Genomic DNA, 24,785 nt, shown 5'->3' on the forward strand with positions numbered 1-24,785 from the left:
CGCAACAAAGACACCAAAGAGAACACTGAAGGAGCTGCAGAGATCCACAGTGGAGATGGGAGTATCTGTCCATAGGACCACTTTAAGACGTACACTCCACAGAGTGGGCGGGGCTTTATGGAAGAGTGGCCAGAAAAAAAAAAAGCCACTGCTTAAGAAATCACGTTTGGAGTTTGCCCAACAGCATGTGGCAGACTCCCCAAACACATGGAAGAAGATTCTCTGGTCAGATGAGACTAAAATTGATCTTTTTGGCCATCGTGGGAAACGCCATGTGTGGCACAAACCCAACACCCTGAGAACACCATTCCTACAGTGAAGCATGGTGGTGGCAGCATCATGCTGTGGGGATGTTTTTCATCTGCAGGGACAGGAAAGCTGGTCAGGACTGAAGGAAAGATGGATGGCACTAAATACAGGGCAATTCTGGAGGAAAACCTGTTTGAGTCAGCCAGAGGTTTGAGACTGGGATGAAGGTTCACGTTCCAGCAGGACAACGACCCTAAACATACTGCTAAAGCTACAATGGAGTGGTTTAAAGGGAAACATTTAAACATCTTGGAACGGTCTCGTCAAAGCCCAGACCTCAATCCAGTTGAGAATCTGTGGCATAACTTGAAGATTGCTGTACACCAACACAACCCATCTAACTTGAAGGAGTTGGAGCAGTTTTGCCTTGAGGAATGGGCAAAAATCCCAGTGGCTAGATGTGCTAATCTAATAGAGACATACGCCAAGAGACTTGCCGCTGGAATTCCAGCAAAAGCTGGCGCTACAAAGTATTGACTTTGAGGGGGGTGAATACCTGTGCACACTTCAGATTTCTGTTTTTTCATCTTATTGTTTGTGTCACAGTAAAACAACAATTCACACCTTTAAAGTGGTCGGCATGTTGTGTAAATCAAATGGTGCTAACCCCCCAAAATCCATTTTAATTCCAGGTTGTAATGCTTTTGTAAGACACTATTGTACCACAGAGTCTTGTAGAGTACCAGAAAGTATGAGAGAGTACCAGAGAGTCTCATATAGTACCAGAGAGTATCAGAGAGTACCACAGAGTCTCGTATAGTACCAGAAAGTCTTGGAGAGTACCACAGAGTCTCATATAGTACCAAAGAGTATCAGAAAGTACCACAGAGTCTCATATAGTACCAGAGAGTACCAGAGCGTACCACAGAGTCTAGTATAGTGTCAGAGAGTACCACAGTCTCAAATAGTACCAGAGAGTACCACAGAGTCTCATATAGTACCAGAAAGTGTCATAGTGTGTACAGAGTCACACTTTTTGCATTTCTTTCAATTTAGTTTTTTTGTTTTGTTTTGTTTTGTTTTTGCACCAGTGGTGACGATGATGAAGCGCCGCTCTGCTCTGTGATGTGTTTTGCATGTGTGATTTGCATGTGTCCTTGTTTTGATGGCTCTCAGATAACAGAAGAATAATCCAGATCCAGCATGATTTTCCACAAGATAGCAGATTCTCCATGCAGGGCTTTCAGCTGGTGTGTGTGTGTGAGAGAGAGAGAGAGAGAGAGAGAGAGAGAGAGAGAGAGAGAGAGAGACGTGCAAGGATTGTTATCAGCTCGTTATCAGGAGCAGGTGGAAATAAATCAACTTCCCTAAACCTGGTGTATCCGCTGTTCTGTCTCTTTTTTTCTCCCCTTCTGTTCTGTTGTTGCAGCTCTCCAGCGTTGATGAAGAAAGAGAGCCCTTTAAATAAACACGTTCCACTTCTAACATCAGATTAAACAACATACAAGCTCAGAAAAAAAAAAGAACAAGCACGCCTGAAAGGAAGTACAGGGCAACGACTTCCTCTTTTGTGCAGGACTCAGACAGCGAGCGCTCGTTGTCTCAGATGATAAACAGCTGCTTTGAAACGATTCATGCAAAATGGCTGAAAGTCTATAAAGGCTGGGGTTAAAGATAAGGACAACAATAAAGACTGCTGCGAGGCGTTAATCCGAGAGTCACGCTGGAGCAAAAGCGTTAAAACGAGGGTGAGACGGAGGGAATTTAAAATTAATCACACTTTCCCTTCTGTGTGTCATAAAACACCTGCAGCGTCACTGTTCCCACCCAGATGCTGATTACTTTCCAAGAAAACAACTTCCCCAAGTGTTTTATCCCTTTTTTCTGTCTAACACCTCAAGTTACAGTTTTACCTCTGACTGTTACAAAGCGCTGACACTGGAGACTCCTTCCAGAAGTGTGAATTCTTTATTAAAGAACACATTTTAATTCCGTTCGTTATCGGACTGAGATGATGGACATCGTCCTCCATACGAGTCCATGTGAACGAGTCGGTGATGTCGAGTGTGTGCCTGGTAGGAACTTTTAAATACAACCATGATCAAAATCGCCGCGCTTGTAAACTTTCATCTGTTCCCTCCCTCTCAGATTCATGGTTTCAGCATGTCGAATCTAAAAATAAACTCCAGAACGAGTAAAACACACCATCCAGGATCCGTTGTTTTGCCTTGAGGCGATTACATCACTTCACAAGCTAGTTCATAGAAAGTTCAGAAAGTTTTTTTGTTGTTGTGAGGGTTTTTTTTTTGTGTGTGTGTGTGTGTGTGTGTGTGTGTGTGTGTGTGTGTGTAGTGAGATTTCTGTCCTGATGCCTGGCAAGATATGATTTTATTTTAATAAAAGGTTCAATCTAGAACCCTAAAAGTATTCAAGGTTCTCTGGATGCTCTTCTAGGTTTCTTTGTGTACAGTGGTGCTTGAAAGTTTGTGAACCCTTTAGAATTTTCTATATTTCTGCATAAATATGACCTAAAACAACATCAGATTTTCACACAAGTCCTAAAAGTAGATAAAGAGAACCCAGTTAAACAAATGAGACAAAAATATTATACTTGGTCATTTAGTTATTGAGGAAAATGATCCAATATTACATATCTGTGAGTGGCAAAAGTATGCGAACCTCTAGGATTAGCAGTTAATTTGAAGGTGAAATTAGAGTCAGATGTTTTCAATCAATGGGATGACAATCAGGTGTGAGTGGGCACCCTGTTTTATTTAAAGAACAGGGATCTATCAAAGTCTGATCTTCACAACACATGTTTGTGGAAGTGTATCATGGCACGAACCAAGTAGATTTCTGAGGACCTCAGAAAAAGCGTTGCTGATGCTCATCAGGCTGGAAAAGGTTACAAAACCATCTCTAAAGAGTTTGGACTCCACCAATCCACAGTCAGACAGATTGTGTACAAATGGAGGAAATTCAAGACCATTGTTACCCTCCCCAGGAGCGGTCGACCAACAAAGATCACTCCAAGAGTAAGGCGTGTAATAGTCAGCGAGGTCACAAAGGAAAAAGGGTAACTTCTAAGCAACTGAAGGCCTCTCTCACATTGGCTAATGTTAATGTTCATGAGTCCACCATCAGTAGAACACTGAACAACAATGGTGTGCATGGCAGGGTTGCAAGGAGAAAGCCACTGCTCTCCAAAAAGAACATTGCTGCTCATCTGCAGTTTGCTAAAGATCACATGGACAAGCCAGAAGGTTATTGGAAAAATGTTTTGTGGACGGATGAGACCAAAATAGAACTTTTTGGTTTAAATGAGAAGCGTTATGTTTGGAGAAAGGAAAACACTGCATTCCAGCATAAGAACCTTATCCCATCTGTGAAACATGGTGGTGGTAGTATCACGGTTTGGGCCTGTTTTGCTGCATCTGGGCCAGGACGGCTTGCCATCGTTGATGGAACGATGAATTCCATCAATGATGGCAAGAATGAATGAGAGCGCCTACAGGGAGGAGGTGGCTCAGCTGGTCTCCTGGTGCCAGGAAAATAACCTCTCCTTGAATGCTGAGAAGGCCAAGGATATGATTGTTGACCCGAGGAAGAGGAGGAGAGACCAGCATGCCTCGCTGCACATCAACAGGACACAGGTGGAGAGGGTGAAAACATTTAAATTCCTCGGAACTCACATCAGTGAGGATCTCACCTGGACACACAACACACAGCAGACCATCAAGAAGGCTCAACAGAGACTGTTGTTCCTGAGGAAGCTGAGGAAATTTGGACTGTCCACCAAACTCCTCAGCAACTTCTACAGGTGCACAGTGGAGAGCGTCCTGACAAATTCCATCACTGTGTGGTACGGGAACTGCACAACTCAGGACAGAAAGGCTCTCCAGCGTGTCATTAAAATGGCACAGTTCATCTGTGGAGCTGTCCTCCCCCCACTACAGGACATTTACAACACCCGGGTCACAAAAAGGGCACAAAGCATCATCAGGGACTAAACACACCCACAACACAGACTATTCACGCTCCTACCATCTGGCAGACGCTACAGGAGTGTGAAAGCAAGGACTATTAGACTGACAAACAGTTTTTACCCCCAGGCCATCAGGCTTTTGAACCACGGATTATATTCACCATCTACCTCTGTATTTCTATCAGGCTTTGAACCACGGATTATATTAGCAATTTTGCACAAGACATTGCACAGTATATCTACCTCTATGTTTGCACATTGTTTGTTTGCCTCTCCTTTTTTTTAATGTTATCTTCATTTTTCACTCTACCTTTATATTTTGCATTCCATATGCACTTTATATTTTATATTTCATATTTTATATATATTTTTCTTTTTATATTGGTAAGCGTAGTTTGGTCGGGCAGTTGCAAAAATTTCATTACCCAATAATAAACCACTGTGTCTGTTATTGTGTATATGACAAATAAAAAATCTTGAATTCTGAATTATACCAGCGAGTTCTAAAGGAAAATGTCAGGACATCTGTCCATGAACTGAATCTCAAGAGAAGGTGGGTCATGCAGCAAGACAACGACCCTAAGCACACAAGTCGTTCTACCAAAGAACGGTTAAAGAAGAATAAAGTGAATGTTTTGGAATGGCCAAGTCAAAGTCCTGACCTTAATCCAATGGAAATGTTGTGGAAGGACCTGAAGTGAGCAGTTCATGTGAGGAAACCCACCAACATCCCAGAGTTGAAGCTGTTCTGTACCAGAATGAATGTCGAGAGAATTTTGTCAATCCAGTGATTTAATTCTGCTCCAAAAGTTCAAGTGTGTATACACTGAAGCACAGAGAACCAATCAGATGGCAGCATTCGAGATCCTGTAGACTGTGGCCAGAAAAGTGCACAAACAATCTTTCCCTGAATGAAATTTTTATCACATAGTCCAAAGTATTTAATTGCTATAAAAACACTGCATGCAGTGAGTCACAGCAGCACGGTTTGGCCGAGAATTTGAGGAACACATCAATCATGAGCGTCTCAGTGCTCAGGGAGGGGTGACGGATGTTCCCGTGCTTCCATATTGTGTCTCCTCTCACTGAGAAACCATCAAATAATCCCTGACGTGACTTGGTTTCTGGTTTAAAGCTTTCTTGTGGAGCAAGACGTCGTTGAAGCGAATGCTACATACCTCGAAAATCGGGTCGAAGCTGGCTGCAGGCCATGAGAGTCATCCGCTACAAGTTTCCTTCAGATCTCTGGAATGGTGTAATTACAACCATCAGAAGCTCTGAGCTAGCGTGTAATTTTGGTTTTTCGCGCCATGCCCTACGTCGACAAACAGCAGCCTGGATCGGGGGCAAAAGGTTCATTGGTTCCTTCGCTGTTCAATTCGCAGATGTGTGACATTCCCCATGCGAATGATTTCCTCACGGATTCGCACCACCTGCTGCACAAAACACGTTTGGTCTGGAGAATTGTGGGTCATGTGAATAGTGTGGGTCTCGCTCATTTGACTGAGATCCAAAGTGCACTCAGGGTATTGAAGTGTTTTTGGGAAACTCCGCTCTGATGACGCTACACTTGGAACATCTGGGCTGCACAACAGTGAGCACTGAGCGAACATCACCGAACACATGAACAGATCCAGTATATACCAGTATACACTGCTCTCTGAGGAAACCAATTCTCAATGATCTGCGCTAAAAAATGAAGGTTCTGCTTTAAGTTCCTGATTGAAACTGGAGTTTGTTTCGGAACTGTGTGTATGAGAAGAATTTGGAGGCACTTTTATTTCAGGGCTCCACCAGTGAGACAATCCAAAGAACCTCGAGTTTATGTAGATCGTCTGTCAGATCGAAAGAAGCCTGAAACATCTAGCAATGTTTGTTAGTTTTTCTGTTCATCTCCATCATGTGGAGAATTATCACAGAGAGTGAAACTCCTTCACAATCCAAAGAACCCTGAAGGAACCATTTTGTTTTAAGGCAGTAACATTAAGGTAAAACTTTAATCTCCTGCCAGGAAGTTTTGATCAAGTTCTGAGGAACCCCTCAATCCCTGTGTGAGAAAATTAACAGTTTGGGTTGTTTTTTTTTTTGAGAAATATTACTCTGTTCCTGTCAGCCCTGTGATGACCTGGCGACTTGTCCAGGGTGAACCCCGCCTTTCGCCCGTAGTCAGCTGGGATAGGCTCCAGCTCGCCTGCGACCCTGTAGAACAGGATAAAGTGGCTACAGATAATGAGATGAGATGAGATTAGTCTGTTCCTGAACTTCACTGAATCTCAATCTCGTTTTTTTCCTCTCTCTCTCTCTCTCTCTCTCTCTCTCACAGTTCTTCGTTGTGTCCTTCGCCTGGGCGTACCACGAAACCCCCAGGTACCAGCATCATGACCCCGTGACCTCTGAGCTCCTGCTGTGTGATCAGTGTCCCCCTGGTACAGCGGTGGAACGTCACTGCACGTCAGACTCGGCTACCGTATGCGCTCCGTGTCCCGAGTGGCGCTTTGCTGAGCAGTGGCACTGGGGCGAGAGCTGCCGACACTGCACTCCCGTCTGCAAGGAGAGACAGTTCATCAAGAGGGAGTGTAACACCACACACAACCGTCTGTGCGAGTGTGTCCCGGGATACCACCTCTCTGTGGAGTTCTGCGTCCCACACAGCGCCTGTCCACCGGGATCCGGAGTCTCCGTACTCGGTAATTATCATCACAATCATTCAGAATGTCCATGAAGGACCCATTGTACATTTTTATCCATTTTAACATCAACAGTTTATACAGTATGAAGCGTCTGCTGCACAAATCCCTGTGAATGAGCCGTTACTTTTTTTTATGAAAAATCCTGACACTTGAGACTCCATTCACAAGTAACTAAACAAATCATGACGTCACCTTGAGAGCCATGATCGTGTTGTGGTGATATCTTCAAGCGTTTAGTTTCTCGAGTCATCGAATGTAGAAAAAAAGGGCTTCCTCCAGTCCAGGCACAGCTGAACGTTTAAAAGCCACAGACCTGACAGTTCTCTGGCAACTCCCAATATTCCGATCGCTAGCTCTCAGAACGCTAACCACCGAGCCACGGCTGCACCAGACATCCGTCAGAAGTGGAGAACCCACGTGCCCATGTGGAGAGCAGAACCACCACATCAATGCTGACGGAAAGGTCATGGAGTTACACAGTCCACGTTCTGTTCGCGCTGTGTGTAGCGGCATTGAGCCGGCGCTGCGAGCACAAGCAGGCGGAGAGGGGAAAATGTTTTATAAGTAGGAAAGTTTTAATGTGATCCAAAGAGCTCGAGAGGTCCCAAGTTCCAAAAATGTTTGAGGCCGTGACCTTGAATAAACAGATGAGCCGGTCAGCAAGGCCATGAAGGGTTTCACTGTGATTCTTGATGATTCTGATAAGTTCGCAGGCTTGGGTGATATTTTCTACTTCTGCTTTTAAAAACGTTCTAAGTATATCTGTTTTTTAAAGGGGGCGGGGCTACGAGTGAGCTCAGTTTGTAAACACAGTCAAGATCTAAGGATGACTTGGGAATTTGTAGCCGTGGACGCTGTGTGTTAAAGTGAAACCGCGATATCAAGCCAAATTCACAAATGGTAGTTGTTTCTCATTTGCATATTCATGTATATTCATCAATCCTGCATTTGTAATGATGATAAATGTCTAAAGATGTTTTTAGACCATTTTCACATGTAAGAAAAGACTTTTTTCTTTCTCAAACTAAAACTAGACAGGGGTCAAAGGTCATGTCCGGCTTGATGTGATTTAAAAACTGAATAGCTCAGCGTGCAGGTGAAGGTGATTGTGGAGGTCGGATCAGGGTCATCAGCGCTTGGAGATACTGGAGGATATTGGAAAATTCTTGACTGTAATAACATCGCTGCTTTAGTGGCAGAGCCAGAAGTGTCCGTCATCGGCTGTGAGATCTTTCAGATACTTTGCACGGCGCTCGGAGGGGCAACTCTGTGTCACGGCTCTCCAGCGCTCTCCGAGATCAGCTTGCTTCTCGTGAAAAAAATGGAACAAAAAAAACCTCATGAGCATCATGATACAGCGTTCATTACGAGAATTCCGAGCTCCAGATGATGGGACAGAGATCAAAGTTTGATCACATGGGTTCTTCCTAAATGCATCTCCGAAGAAGAACCTTTCATGGTTCTCGAGTGAACCTTTCTCCTCAGAGTCTGGATCGTGATCGGTCAGAATGGTGAGGTGTTGATGTATTTTCCTTACAGCAGCTCTGAGAGGAGTGCAGCTGCACACCACAATGCCACGTTTGGAATACGTTATCGTTTCTCTAGTAACGGCTCGTTCACAGGAACGCACCGCATCAGCAGATTTTTTCAAAATGGTGAAGTTTTGTGTTTAACGCAGCGTTTCTGGATGGAGTCTCCAGCATCGGTGTTTTGTAGCAGTCAGAGGTGAAGCTGTTCCATGAAGTTTTCAGATGAGTTTACGCTTGAACAGAAGTGAGAGCAGGAACCGGCTTCCACAGCATTCAAAGTAGCTAGAAAAGGATGAAAAGTATGGCCTCCTTTAAGAGATAAAAATCGCGACTGTTGGTGCACTGGTTGACGCTTGGTGTTACTTCATGGCAGGGTGGGAACAGGAACTCTGCTCCATCACACCACCTCATCATTCATTATTTTACTAGAACAGCACGACACGCACAGTGTTTATTACGTCCACGGTGGATTGGATGAGAGCTCAAACCGCACAGTATTTGAAGAGAAGGTTAAATGAATCGGAGACACTCCCGGTGCCTCTCGCTTTTCCAAACTCCACCCTCTCTGCACTTTCAGGAAGATCCTGAGATGATGGGTTCTATCTGAGAGTCTGTGAGCATTCTCTGGGTTTGTGTGGGCTGATGTTCATCAGGCTGCAGTTGTGGTGAAGGTCACTGTGGGGGGGAAATAATCACCTCTGAGTGACAGAGCTACTTATTACACTGAGTGACACAGGGCGCTCCGGAGGGAACCTCCAGGGTTCACCACCACTACCACCTTCACCACCACCACCATCTTCACCTTCAACACCACCACCTTCTCCTTCACCACCACCTTCATCACCACCATCTTCACCTTCTCCAACACCACCACCTTCATCACCACCACCATCTTCACTTTCTCCACCACCTTCATCACCACCACCATCTTCACCTTCTCCATCACCACCACCACCTTCATCACCACCTTCACCTTTATCACCACTTTCACTTTCATCACCACCACAATCTTCTCCACCACCTTCATCACCACCACCACCTTCATCACAATGACCACCACCTTCTCCACCACCACTTTCTCCTTCACCACCATAACCTTCATCACCACCTTCATCACCACCACCTTCACCACCAGCACTGGACTTGGGAGTGGTCCTGAGTTTCCTAGATAGCTTTGTGGGATTTTTACACTCCTTTGTAATCAGGACCCTTCCTCCTCCTCATCATCATCTTCATCCTGGTTTATTGTGTCCCGCACACTTGCTCTCTCCAACCATATTGCAGTTTCTTCAACACGCTGTGCCTCTGAGTAAAATGTTACACAGGTAATTAGATCATTTTGTTTCCTTTCTGTGTGATGGATGGTTCCGGCTTGTTTCACTCCATCAGATGGCGACAGAGAACTCTGAATGCAGAACCCCAAAACGGAAACATGATTAAATCTATAAAAATACACACCTCGCCTTTAAATTCGAGTCGCTGCTGCATTTATGATCTTTATGGTTTGAGTTTGTGAGGATTATTCGGAGGAGCTGTGGAGGGAAATACGGTGACTGTTATATCGATTTGTTTTTCTGAGTGGGAATTAAAGAGAGATATTTTTAATATGAAAAATTGTTTGTGAAAACAAATTATTTTAACTCGGGCATGTTGATATTTTATAATTTGAAATGTTTTATGAATGGAATAATTTCAAAAATACTTTTTAATACTATATTAAAAATATTTTCTGATATCTCATCTCATCTCATTATCTGTAGCCGCTTTATCCTGTTCTACAGGGTCGCAGGCGAGCTGGATCCTATCCCAGCTGACTACGGGCGAAAGGCGGGGTTCACCCTGGACAAGTCGCCAGGTCATCACAGGGCTGACACATAGACACAGACAACCATTCACACTCACATTCACACCTACGCTCAATTTAGAGTCACCAGTTAACCTAACCTGCATGTCTTTGGACTGTGGGGGAAACCGGAGCACCCGGAGGAAACCCATGCGGACACGGGGAGAACATGCAAACTCCGCACAGAAAGGCCCTCGCCGGCCACGGGGCTCGAACCCAGGACCTTCTTGCTGTGAGGCGACAGCGCTAACCACTACACCACCGTGCCGCCCCTATTTTCTGATATGTTTATTAAAAATAAATACACATAAATTACTCATATTTATTTATACTGTACACTGTATATTATAATTGTTAGTAGTTGTAGTGTTGGTAATCTTTGGGGTTTTTTTTGTTTTGTGTTTGGGGTTTTTTTTGCTTGTTTTCTGACAGTATGAATAACTGTTGTTTGTGTTTTTTCTCTGCTGGCTCTTCCTTATTTGGAGGTGCGCGGTACGGACAGGTGTTAATGATCCACCGCTGTGTGAGGATTTATCTGACCACATGAAGCCTGTTTGATTTGATTTAGTGGGAAAGAGGAAGTGGCTTTCAGGACCCACCTGCTGCTGCTGAACCGTTTAGATAACCGGCTGGAGATTATTTGCATTTTCGACTCCACACGGTTAATAACACACTCTGGAAAGTTCCACAGCTGAATCCAGCCTGTGGTTGTGAAGCTTTTATAGTCACAGAACTAAAACCATTCACATGCACAGTGCGAATGTGAACACACACATGGATGTGGATGTGTGTTTATAGAGTGTGTCAGGGCTTTACATTAGCACCCACCCACCCGCCAAATGCGGGTAAAATTGGGCTTTGGCGGGTAATGACTTTAGTCTCACTAGCCACTGTGGCGGGTGGTTTATTCTGTGGTATGACAATATATTTTAATTGTAGTTTTCTCTGAAGGCATCTGATATAATAAACACATTGCAATGTAATATTACGCACCGACAACTCCCATGAGCCCCTGCATAAACATTCTGACAACATGTTAGAATTGTTTAGAACATTCGTTAACGTCTCAGGTAAAATCAGTGATGCGGTAACCTGCGGTTAATGAACGAAGCAACAAAGTTGCTGACGACTGACAAGCGCACTATGTGGCGGCACATAGCTGGAGTTTCAAACCCTGCTGCTCAGGGAAAAAGGGGCAGAGATGATCAGGGTCGGAGCAGCTCTTTAAAATCCCCGAGGTCCGTGATGCGCAAAGCGCGCACTGGAAAATGTTTGACATATTTAAATGAGAGGGTGAATTACACACCACACGAGATCTATTCCTGAAATTACTTTTAATGGTGCTTGAACTGAATATCATCAGTTTTGAAAAAAAAAATCATGTATGTGGCAAGAGTAAGAATAATTGAAGCTTGTTTAATGGTTTGGTCTGGCCCAAGCAATGAGGACAAAAGATCCCCGAACCATGTAGCCTATGGAACTGAGATACATTAACAATCTGGCATCCGTTACACCGACACACAAAAGCATTCTGGGAAAAAAATCAGGATACACCACCATGTTTTAGGCAAAGTTATCCAAGGCAAACATAAGTTGAAACTTTCCACTCTATTGCTTTGGCTTATCGAATGATTTATTTTTAAAATCACAAACAAGGCAGGCTACAACTGCGCTGCTTCCAAAATGTAAATTTAACAGCTTGATGAAAGTGCGCTTATGGTTACCATGGAAACCCTGCACTGCATTCCTCCCCGAGTCGCACACTCATTCGTTTTTGTGTTCTTGGTCTCAGAGCCGCACGAAACAGACACAGAAGACAGAATCAGCATTTAACATAATTAACAATGCACTTTTTACGGAGACTTTTTAATGTTATTCTTTATTTTTTTTATCCAGTTGAATATTTAGCGTACAAATGTATGTTCAGCTCTTAAAAATGACCGAGGTCCGGACCGCAGGGGCCTCAGAGCTGGCTACGGCCATGGAGACGAACAAGACGCTAATAGGAAGATAAGACAGTTCAGTGACAAATGGAAGTTCGGGTGAGATTGGCTAGTTCATAGCAAAACTGAAAATGCCATGTACTGCGAAGACTGTAGAAAGTCTGGCAAAGACAGGCACCAGTAATTTTAAACTCGAAGCTATAAAGGACCACGAAAAGTCAAATGCACACATCGGCACTATAACATCAAAACCAGCAAAGACGGCTGGTCACTACAGGACAGCATTGCTTTCAAGTCCCTGGCTGTCATGAAGTCGGCTGAGCTGGAGAGGATGGAGCTGCTGGTTAGAAACGTTCACGCGATTGGAAAGAAGTTGATCCGCCTCAGCTATCAACTTACGGCCTGCTGGAAGCCTCAGGTCATGAAGACCATTTTTCTTGGACCATTCAGACTCATCTGATGATGAATGTAATGAGGACATTTAATGTCTCTTTCTACACACACACACACACACACACACACACACACACACACACACTATTAATAGATAATACATAATAATACTTGATAATACACATAATACTTGCATATCAAAGCATCAAATGTTTTTCAATGATAAATGTTTTGAATTGGACTTTTAATATTAGAATCAGTTCAGTTGTACTGAATGTTATTTTTCATATTATACGATATTTCATATTGTAAGGGGCTTGAATTTGAGTTCAATAAACAGAATACTCTGTTTATATTTTTGTCTGAACTGGTTGCATGTTTTCATATAGGGAGCGACCTTAACACCACTGAATACCTGAGTGCTACTGTAGAGATACATTATACGCTGCCGTTCATAATTAAATCTAGATCTTCTGAACTTTAACGTATCATGGTGAAGAAAAAACTGCGATTTCCTGGCAACAATATTGTGGCTAGTGAAAAAGCTGAATGGCTAGTGATTCGGGAAAACCACTAGCCACAGTGGCTGGTGAGCAAAAAAGTTAATGTAAAGCCCTGGTGTGTGTGTGTGTGTGTGTTATAGGCACTCCTGTCAGTGACACGGTGTGTGAGAAGTGTCCACAGGGCTTTTTCTCCAGCAAGGCGTCGGCCACTGAGCCCTGTGTCCCTCACCAAGACTGCTCACAGCTGGGCATGAAGACACAGAACCCTGGCACTGCCACCCAGGACACTGTGTGTGACCGAGAACCCGCCATCGACTGCACTCACAAACACACCAACTGCCACGCTGGTGAGTGCACACACACACACTCAGATTATTTCCACAGAACTACACTGAAACACATTCAATTCTTCCAAAAACATTCGTTTTAGAAAGTTGATTATCTGAGGACTTCTGAATATTTAATGTCCTCTAACAAAGCAGAAAGACAGACAGACTCTCGAGGACAAGTGCAAACGATCAAAACGTCATGCCTCATTCAGAAAAAAAAGTCTGATTTCATCCAGTCTCGATCTGACATTTCAACTCAGATAAACCAGTGCTGTGTATAAGTATTCACACCCCACATCCCATCTTTTAACTTTTCCACATTTTTTCCTGAACTGAAATGAACTTAATTGAGACATCACAAGCACTAACCACACTGTGAAGCATGCTAGTGGTAGCATCATGCTCCATGCCCCTCCCCCCCTTGTCCTCTTGGTTGTTTCCCTGATTAATCCCATCTTGACTCACTCGCTGACTTTTTGCTCGGCAGAGTCGCTGTCGTGTCGTGTTCTTTATATTTTTTTCAGAATGTCACTTTGCTGAATGTTTCATCGCGTGCATGTGTCAACTCCGTTTAACTAATTATGTGACGTGATGGAAACCGGTTGCCCCAGGACTGATTTAGAGGGTGAATACTTATGCAATCGTAACAATATGGCTTTTTATTCTTTAATTGTAAATAATATGCAATGAGCACAAAGACCTTCCTTCGTACTTCAAGATTAAAGGATATTTTGTGTAGATTAAATCCATTTCAGGGGGTGATAACTTATGCACAGCACTGCAGAAAGGTATTCAGAGCCTCATGAGGCAGAAATCGGAAAGAAAATCCATTAGAACCTCAGTGACTCGGACGACGACGACGCAGTATTTTATTTCTCTATTCCATCGCTGGATTGTTCTTCCTTTCTTGAGTTATTTATTTAAGACGATGGTTTATTTGGACTCCAGCAGCAGCGATGGTGTTTCACGTTTCTTCAGCACTGTAATGTGCGTCCTGCTGGCGCCATGAGGAACTTTTTTATATCCTTGACAGTTTAAAGAGGAAGCTGAGTCAGAGCATAAAACCGTTCTGAGGTTATTGTTCACATTAAAGGGATGTTAGAGTTACACTTGCCCTTTTTCGCCGCTCTCGTTATGTGCTGTTCATCCTCACACACGTTCCTCATGCTGAGTCACACAGTTGACTTAGAGAGACAGAGCGAGAGAGAGAACCTTCACTGGAACTCCACGCTGCAGGAAACCACCATGACCGACCGTAACCTGATCTCACGCTTATCTGGAAAAACGACCCTCCGAGTCGGATTTAACTTTTAACACAGAACACTGTATCTGTTCTCTTCACTTAGTCTCTTCATTATGACGTGTGCAAGGGGATTAAATCCACATCCAGACACCCTCACCTTCACCTTCACTTGTCTCTCCAGGGTCACTCCCTCAACCCGACAAGGTTCTGTGTAGAACCCTCGGAGAGAGTGTTGAGCGGAGAAGATAACCGCTCTTATTTACTTCAATCAAACTTGAAAGACTATAAATACAAATGCATGACCTTGATATGTCTTTCAGTTCTCCTTCCGATGGAAGCCTTTTGGAAGCCAACCCTTTACAACCCTTCAATGACTCCTTAAAGAACACAGAAAGAACCATTTGTTTTCTACGTAAAAGATTTAGAACCTTTGAAGAAAACGTGTTCTTTTCGTCAAGTCAAGTCATTTATTTGTATAGCACATTTAAAACAACAGAAGTTGACCCAAAGTGCTTTCCATAATAAGGCAGATGAAAAATTACCTTGGAGGTACTGTATACATGGATAAAGAAAAACAAGTTAAGTAGATAAAATAACATAAATAAGATGATTAAAAAAATCAAAGTAGTACAATCATGATTATTAAAAAAATAAATAAATTAAATTAAATAAATTAAGAGTGGACTTGACAAAAACCATGGGGCCAACCTCAAGCTGAACTAAAAGCAAGAGAAAAAAGATGGGTCTTTAAATTTGATTTAAAATTGTCAGTGGTGGTACAGGACTTAATATGGGATGGGAGATTATTCCAGAGCCTGGGGGCAGCAACAGAAAAGGCCCGGTCGCCTTTGGTTTTAAGGCATGTATTGGGGACTGTGAGAAGATGTTGTGATGAAGACCTAAGTGACCTGGGAGCAGAGTATGGAATGAGCAGATCAGTAATGTATTGTGGAGCTAATCCACTGAGGGCTTTAAAAACAAATAGTAAAATTTTAAAATCAATTCTGTATTTCACAGGTGCAGCTCAGCTAAGACAGGAGTGATGTGATGTCTTTTCTTTGTACCGGTTAAAAGTCTGGCAGCTGCATTCTGAACCATTTGTAGTCTAGCCAGGGTGGAATGGGTCAACCCCATGTACAGGGAGTTTCAGTAGTCCAGCCGGGAAGTGATAAAAGCATGAATAACAGTTTCCACGTCCTTATGAGATAAAAATGGCTTTAATTTGGCTATGGTTCTAAGCTGATAAAAGCTACCTTTCACAACACTACTGACTTGTTTGTTAAAATTTGAAAAAAGAGGTGTCCAAGAACACACCAAGGTTTCTAACTTCATTGTGCAAATTTGCAGACAGAGGACCAAGCACATTGGTTAAGCTAGAGACAGAGCTAGGAGGGCCAAATATAATGACCTCAGTTTTGTTCTCATTTAGTTGTAGGAAGTTCCTCACCATCCGGCATTTGACGTTGTCTAGACAGTTAAAAAGGTTGTTCAATGAACAAGCACTGCCGGGTGTAACTGGTAGGTAAAGTTGTGTGTCATCTGCATAACAGTGATACAAAATGTTATATTTGTCAAAGATGGAGCCAACAGGAAGCGTATAGAGAAAATAAAAGAGGCCCTAGGATTGATCCTTGGGGGATGCCACAGTTGATGAGAGCAGGGGATGAGGAACAGTTTCCCATTTTGACTGAAAATGCTCTGTCTCTCAGGTAAGAGGTAAACCATGTTAGCACTGGGCCCTGCAGACCAACTTCAACCTCCAAGCGTTTTAGAAGGATGTCATGATCGACAGTATCGAATGCTGCGCTGAGATCAAGCAGAACTAAAATGGCACAAGAACCAGAGTCAGCAGAGAGAAGGATGTCGTTATAGACCTTCAACAGAGTGGATTCGGTACTATGACGCGCTCTGAAACCAGACTGAAATTTGTCAAAGATATTGAAAGTGTTTAAGTAAGAAGAAACCTGAGAGAAAACAACTTTTTCCAAAATCTTAGAGATGAAAGGTAACTTGGAGATAGGCCTGTAGTTTTTTTGGTCGTTAGGGTCTAGGCTAGGTTTCTTTAGCAGAGGTTGCACAGTTGCCTGTCTAAAACCAGAAGGAACAATTCCACTCGTTAAAGAGCTGTTAATAATAGCCAAAATAAGGGGACAGATTATGACAAAAACTTCCTTGAAGAAACGTGACGGTATCACGTCTAGGGGACAATAAGTGGGACATATTTAGGGGTCTTAAATAGTCGAGGGGTTTTGGCTTCCAAAAAAAACTATTGGAAAACATTTTCATATTGGGTTCTACATCGTGGGAGCTAGAACTCTACGACAAAACGTGTTCTATCAGAGAGAGGCTTCATATAGAATCACGTTGGGTTTTTTTTTTAATCGAATGAATCCTTGAAGAGCTATTTTTTTTCTCTGAAGTGTGTGGTGCGATTCATCATCTTGCAGAAGAACCCCTCAGAATCCTTGAACCTTTTTTCCCGAAGAGTATAAAAATACAGATCCTTCAGTGTTCTTCAGTCGTGTCTCTTGAGATACCAGCAAGGGTTCCCAGTAGAAGTGAATAATCCTTCATTATGTCATGAATCCTTTAAAAACAACTTTTTCCAAAAGTGATTCAGAACCTTTCTTTGGTTCTTTGGTTGTCCCTCTGGAGAGCTGATAAAGGTTCTTTGCAGAACCCTATAATAAAGTGCTTTGTGCTTGAAGTGCTTCAAATGGAGCCTTTTTTGAAAGCTAAGGACACTTAATTATCCTCTGGATCATTGAGCCCTTTTTCTAAGAGTGTCTGGATGACCTGGGTGAAGTTTACTGTACGAGCGTTCATCGAGTGAAAGAACCCCTCAAAAACTTCTTCTTTTCTAAAAATGTACACTCTCTCAAAACCATTAAAGAACCCCTTTTTAGAAGAGTGGACCAAAAACTCAGACCTCTTGTAGGTTCTTTGGTTGTCACTCTTTGGAAAACCTTTAAAGATCGATGACCGACAATGTGTTTTCCATGTAGAATCTTTTTTCGGAAGCCAAGAACCCTTAATTATCTAAAGAACCATTTAAAGACACCATTTCTCGAAAACTGAACATTTCAGAAGTTCAAGTGTTCTTCAGTTGTCCCTCCTGGGGAAACCAGCAAGGTGTTTTCCGATCAGAAAGGGTTCCATGTAGAACCATTTTTCGAAGCCAAGAACCTTCATCTTATCGAAAGAACCTTTGAAGAACCCTCTCCTAATTGTGTGGAACAGTCTCCAAATTATTGCTCTTTTTATAGTTCACAAGACCAACATTTGAATATAAACTGTTTCTGACACTCTTAGAAGAAAAATGGATGTTCGAGGTTCTTTAAGGGTTCTTTAAGGAGTCATTGGAAGATTAATGGCTCTTTGTCTCCTACACAGGCTCTACTTGAAAATTTAAAACTTTCTGATCAAGAAACTGTTGTAGATTTACAGTCCAACATACAGTAGAACTTTTTACCAAAGAGTCTTTAGGGGTTCTAGACTTCACTTTTTTTTTAAATCATGTCAGAACGCTTCTCGATCCATAGAACCACAGGCATTGGCAAAAAAGATGAAACGTCCAGGACTTTTCATAAAAATTTGTTTTTGTGCTGCAATAAAAGAACAGCCTTCGAGTAGAACTACACACTTACACAAAGTGGTTCTCCAGGGTTCCTGGTAGAATCAAGGGTTCTGACCTTCCTAAAGGATATACCCTCAGTGTATATCTGCTTCAGACTGCGGTAAGACTCAATTCAGTTTCACCACTAGCTTTAGATCCAGTGCCTGCAGAATCCAGATGTTATTAAAGAGTTCCTACAGAATAACTGTTTGCCTGGAGGATGTTACTGTGGTCCAACATTCTAAAGAGCTCCAGCCGACTCTGGGGTCTAATCCAATCTAGCAATTGGAATAAGGGGTTTTTAATTTAGCTTAAAAGCCAAAATCTGATGGATAGAGTAACTGGTGGAATTTTCTAGGAACAAATTCCCAATTTCTAAAACCACAGGGCTAATCTCAGAGCGAGCATCAAAAACTCCAGCAGAAGAAAGACGGTTCCACCAAAGATGGAGCCAAAGAACCTCGGCGTGACCCGGCATTAAATCTCTCAGAAACCAGCTGCACGGTCACTCGGAATACCAGAGTGATTACAAGCTCGAAAGCGTTAATTGAAACAAGATGCATTAAGTGGCTGTTATTTGGAACACGCATGCTGTTCCATGCTCCGTCCGCTGCGTCTGTCACAGAACTCCGTCCTCCTTCTGACAAAGCAGCTTGGTTTGGCGTTTGGAACCCGGTGACTCAGTATTTACAGCCGGACCCCTGGGAAATGGTGGGTTCTGGTTTCCATTGCTCATCAGACGCTGCTGATTGATCCAGCTCAAGAGCACGTGTGTGCGCCATGTCAGTGTGTGTGTGTGTATTTAAAAAGTGAAACTGAACAGGGTTCTCCAGTTGCAAGTGCTTTTATGTAAGCTGTCTGTTCCTATTTAGTAAACGTTCCTCTCAGGGATCAGGTTCCGCAAACGTCTCGACCGAGCCAGTGATGAATGAGTCAGGATTGAAAATGACAACAGAAAAATGTAGAATATACGCATGTGCAAAAATGTTCGAGGTAAACCGTTACACGCTGTTCTCGTGAACGTTGGTGCAGAAAAAGAGGCGGGGTGACAACGAATACATGATGAAAGAGGTGTGGTTAGCTGTGCTGCTGTGATATCGATATCCAAAGTGTGCACAACGAATACATTTTCTTCAGAATTTCTTTCATCGTTCATTTAATTGTAGTTACGTTATCGTTTCTATAGTAACGGCTCATTAAGAGGGACTCGTTCGAATGACGCTCAGTGAAGCTTTCTGGAAAGAGAAGTGTATTTATGTGACACTGATGGAAGGAGTCTCCAGTGTCAGCGCTTTGTAACAATCAAAAGTAAAGCTGGAACTTCAGAAAAGTTTTCCGACATCTTTAACGAGCGACTTGGTTTTTTTTTTGTCTTAACTTCAAGTAGCTGAAATAAGAAAAGCTGCTGAGGGAACAGCTCTTTATCGCAGCTCTTTATAACGTCAATGAGGACAGGAATGAACTTATTTCACAGACATTACACAACATTATAAATGGATAAAAATTAAACAGATACGTTTGTCGTTGTTGTCAAACTGCCGTTGAAGAAGAATGGAGAAATGTTGGCAGTGTAGCTGCTCTGACTTCTGTTCCAGCAGCGTGGCAGTGTAGCTCAGGAACCTCCACAAAACTCACTTGGAAGAAGCAGAAATTTTGGACGTGAATCATTTTAAAAATGTCACTGCGCTGGTGGATTTCGGATCTCACACCCTTCACACTCATTTCTAATCATTAAAACAGGAAAGAACTAAGGAACGTCCAAGCAAAATAGCAACACGCTGGACTTAACAACAAATCACACACACACACACACAAACCTTTTACGGGCAGCTCTAAAATTCAATTTTGCAAAAAGTCATGTGTCAACTTTAATCTGATGGATTGATGGAGTGTTTATGGGCGTAGACAATAAAAATCTCCTCTTCTGTGTGAAATGGAGTGTGTTGAAGCACAGCTGGTTTTCATTTGGACCTGGTGGACTGGGTTGGGAATTCTGTTGGGAATTTCCGACACTGTCTGAAAGGCACTGAGGACTAATCACACTCGACTGACTTTTATCCTTCTAATCAGATTTTCTTCTGTAAGATTTGGAAATGTGAATATGGACCATTGTGCACTGATGTTGATGCTCTCTGTCTCTCTCTTTTGGTGTGTAGACATCACCTTGTGTGAGGAGGCCATGTTCCAGTTCCTGTTATCTCCTCCTCTTGCCTCTGTGGATCTCCTGTTGGAGAGCCTTCCTGGCCGTAAAGTGGACAAGAAGAATGTGGAGCCTCTGAAGAAGAAGTGCAGCCCCGAGCAGCAGGCTCTGCATCTCCTGCGGCTTTGGAGAGAGCAGAACAAAGACCAAGGGAAGCTCTACAGCATCATCCAAGGTCAGACTGCTTCTCATGGGGTTTTCCGAAATGCAGAAAGACAGTGTGCTTGTGCAAACGTTTTGATTTGAGCCAACGTGGTTTGTTGCAGCTTGAGTTCACCTTTAAACCCTTCCATGTTCCTGCGTCTTCTATTAAACCTGTGAGTGTTTCTGGGAAGATGATCCACCAAAGAAGCTTCCCCCCCCCCCCCCAATAAACCAATAATTTATCAGTGACAAATATCCCTTCTAACCTGGAGAAGACTTTTTTGGAAGCGATCCATACCTGAAGGAGGATTCATGTGATCTGAGTCAAAACCACATTCTTTAAACTGGCCAAGTGCATCAGTGTTTCTCAACACCGGTCTCAGAGCACTCTTTAACACCATCTGACCTTACGACAGACACTGGTTCAAAAATTCCAAGTCAGACACTCAGATATCTTCTGAGTTGAGTATAATTCCTGATTCACATGGGTGGAGAGCGTGTTCCTGATGAAATCGATTCTTCACCCTGGATCTGAAACTCGTCTTCAGGAAGGATGTGGTGAAACAAAACCGCTCGTATTCTTAATTAAAAATGAAAGAAGTGGAATATCAAGGGGAAAAAGCTCAAAAAATATGAATATGTTTGCAATAGGAGGTAAAGTTTGTGGCTTTCTGCAGAGATGGTTTTTTTTTTGTTTGGAGAGATCGTTTTTCTCAAATCCGGAACGAAAAATATTTTTCGGCTGTATTTAGGAACAACAATGCGGCCAAAACATTTGTTGACGATAAATCGTATTATTTATTTATTTATTTATTTTTATTTATTTTTTATGAAGGGGATTGAAATTGGGTTGGACTTGAGTTGCAGACACGGATGGATGTATAACACTGAGTACCTTCACTCGAGGTCATCCAAGGTCATTCCCAAATGCAAAATCCAAGCATGTAGGACAACGTGAAAAATCGCAAAAGCTGGAAGAAAAGAAGCTCATAAAAAACAACGTGGAAAAGCTGAGGGAGCACAAGTGTGTGCACAAACTCGACATACACATCTGGATTCTGATTGGTTGATTAATTTACTGGAAAAAATATTGGTAATTTTTGATATGATGAAGTTTTCTGAAAGTAACGAGACGTTTTATTATGGAACGTCTCTGGAAGGAGTCTCCAGTGTCAGCGCTTTGTGAAGCTGGAACTTTTTGCTTTGCAGTTTCTCGGTTTCGTCTTATTCAAGGCTGGTGAGGGGAAGACTGTTTATCGCTGCTATAATAGAAGTGACAACAGGAAACAGATAAAGTGTGATATGACGTTTCACCAATTAAAAAATGTCATTGTTGTCAAATCGCTGCGCTGCTCATCACAGCACCTCGTCCCTCAGTGTCGATTTGTTCCGTGACCGAGATGTTGTCTTCTCCTCCAGGTTTGAACCACTGTGAGAGGAAGGTGTCTCGCTGTGCTGGTCTGAAGAACGTGACGCTGGAGGACCTGCTGGTGCTGATGGACAGTCTGCCCGGTGAGAAGGTGAGTGAGGAGGCAGTCCGGGCGCTGGCGCTTTCCTGCCCCACACACCGCCACGTGGCACAGTTACTGCACGTCTGGAAGAGCCAGAACGCCGGCCGAGACCTGGCCAAAGCCCTGAGTCACAGCGTGCGACAGCTACGCTCTCGGAACGCACCAAAGACGCTCCTGCGCGCAATCAAGCGCATCAGCCGTGTCATTAACGCCTCCGCGCACCGACCGTACGACAAGATCCTCACCGCTGAGCTCCGAGACGCCTCGTGCTTCAAACCCAAACCGTACAATGACTGAAAACCTGGAGGTGGTATGACACAAGGCCACGCCTGAAGGTCACACGAAGGACAGACAAACAGAAGACTTATTTAACTGAGTTGTACATAATCTTTAGGCAGAAACTGCGATGACGTCGTGGGGCGGGTGGGATTGGATTTGGGAGTTTACGTTACACTACATGGTGATGAGAGAAGAAAATATTTTTGTGGCCTGTTTTTTTCCCTTTTCTGTTGTTGTTTGTTGTTGTTTGTTGGACTGCTTTTACTGAAGCTGTAAAAAATAAGGAATGTCAGTTCTGAATGTACAGTAAAAATAGGGTGCAATTACGTTTTATTATTTAATTGTAATCGTGTGTGTTCAGGTTTGTGTGTTTCCCAAATTTGCTTCAAATGTTTCTATTTATCAATATTTGTCAGAAAAACTGGACTCTTGAAGCAACATTTATGTATTTTAGATGCAAGATGTCATTTTTTTTACATTTTATATATATATATATATATATAAATATTTGTGCCTTTTTTGTTTTCTACATGAATTGTTTTTACTTGGTATTAATGGTTTTTAACAGTGCGGTTGTTTGAATTTCAAATATCATATCCGAGTGCCACTATTCCTCCAGCCTGACTTAAATATACAGTTGTGTTTCCAAAGCCGTGTCGTGTTTTCATGCTGAATGTCGGGTCGTGTGTTTTAATATTTATGGCCTTGTCTTTGCTGTGATGCTGGTTGCCTGCGGCTGACGCTGTCACAAAGAGAAATCATCTCATTTTTCATCATTACAGCCAGGAAACTCCCTCATTTTTCTCTTTACCTTGTCTTCACCTTTGCTGTATTTCCTGTATGAGCCAAATGTAAATATGTGCCGATGTATCAAGAGAGAGGCGGCACGGTGGTGTAGTGGTTAGCGCTGTCGTCTCACAGCAAGAAGGTTCTGGGTTCGAGCCCTGTGATGACCTGGCGACTTGTCCAGGGTGTACCCCGCCTTTCACCCGTAGTCAGCTGGGATAGGATCCAGCTCGCCTGCGACCCTGTAGAACAGGATAAAGCGGCTACAGATAATGAGATGAGATGAGATATTGAGAGAGAGAGAGAGAGTTTTGTATGAATGGTGGCTTTTTTTTCACACCGTTCCTCCTTTCAAAGTGACGAGAAAGAATAACATTGATGAAACTTTCCTAATGGCCACGAGTGTCTCTGTGTGAAGTTAAAGGAAAAAGCAGAACACAGTGGTTTAAACGGTTCATCTTTGGTCAGAGGCCTGTAAATTTGATCTGCTGATCTGAAACCTTTTCTAATATTAAACATTTATATTCTGAAAGAAGAAGCTGTTTTTTTTTTTTCAGGCATTGCTTCCTCTCGTCAGAATTGGTGAGCAGTGAGACGACTCAGAGTGATTCACCATAACGGTTTCATCAGGAGCAGTGATGAGCAGGGACTAGGGGTTTTTTTTTCCCTTCAGGCATGAACATGCCAGTAAGCCTGTGAAATTTTCGGAAGAAGGCGAAGCAGGCTGCAACTTGTAGGCCATACAGCTCAAATCCTTTAATTGATGTTGAATCCCATTCTGTTCATGATCTAAGAAGATCTTCACACGGCTTGAAAGCTCTGCAGGACGTCTGGTGCATGCCATGTGCTTCTGTGTTCCCAGTGTCCTCCTTGTCTCCTCTCCACTATAATTCCAGTGATGAGACAAACGCTGGATAATCACAGGTCTTAGCAGTCATGTATACAACTATTTCACGAGAAAGAGCTTCTCCAAACAAACACAGAACGCTGAGTGAGGTGGAACCCATTATTGTTTGTGTTGTACCACTTGTGGACATTGCAATTACACTGGAGGACTTGGGTTCAGGGGTCAGGACCTTACAAAAGGGAGAAAAGAGGACTTGTCTAAACAAACTCGGGTTTATCAGGCACTTATTGACCGCAGCTCAACTTCCTGACCAAACAGATCATTTGATGTTGGATGTGCTTTTTAAACTCTTGGTTATAAAGATCCATCATAGCAAGCTTGCTCAAGGGCTCGTCCCGACTGCAGGACTCTCAGCGCGTCATGTTCTGTTTCGCTTTCTCTTACACTTTCACAGTTTTCATGGTTGGTGTCAAAGGTGCTCTGATTCTGCTGTAGGTTAGATCTCATGAGCTCTCGGGTTCGAAATGGAGAACTTCATTAACTCAGAGATCTCACTGCTTCCATTTTATAATGTCTGCACTTTAAATAAAAATCCTGACCTTTATTTAGTCACTCATTTCCTCTAATGTGATGGGCTGCAGTGTGATGGACCGTCTCTAAGGAAGTTTATCCCCTTCATTACAGAAATCTCTTTG

At 42.9% G+C, this 24,785-nt stretch overlaps 1 protein-coding gene across 1 annotated transcript in view; it reads left to right on the top strand.

Annotated features, from left to right (window-relative positions):
* LOC132886376 (tumor necrosis factor receptor superfamily member 11B-like) overlaps positions 1-23,107 on the top strand; it is a 26,127-nt gene extending 3,020 nt beyond the window's left edge. The window contains exons 2-5 of the mRNA XM_060920962.1: positions 6,558-6,921; positions 13,276-13,482; positions 20,480-20,698; positions 22,087-23,107. Coding sequence (XP_060776945.1) covers positions 6,558-6,921; positions 13,276-13,482; positions 20,480-20,698; positions 22,087-22,475 — 1,179 coding nt within the window. The 3' untranslated portion in view covers positions 22,476-23,107. The remainder of the gene's footprint in view (positions 1-6,557; positions 6,922-13,275; positions 13,483-20,479; positions 20,699-22,086) is intronic.
* Positions 23,108-24,785: the final 1,678 nt, after the last annotated feature.

This window comes from Neoarius graeffei, chromosome 5 (genome assembly GCF_027579695.1).
Source record: "Neoarius graeffei isolate fNeoGra1 chromosome 5, fNeoGra1.pri, whole genome shotgun sequence".
Lineage (NCBI taxonomy): Eukaryota > Metazoa > Chordata > Actinopteri > Siluriformes > Ariidae > Neoarius > Neoarius graeffei.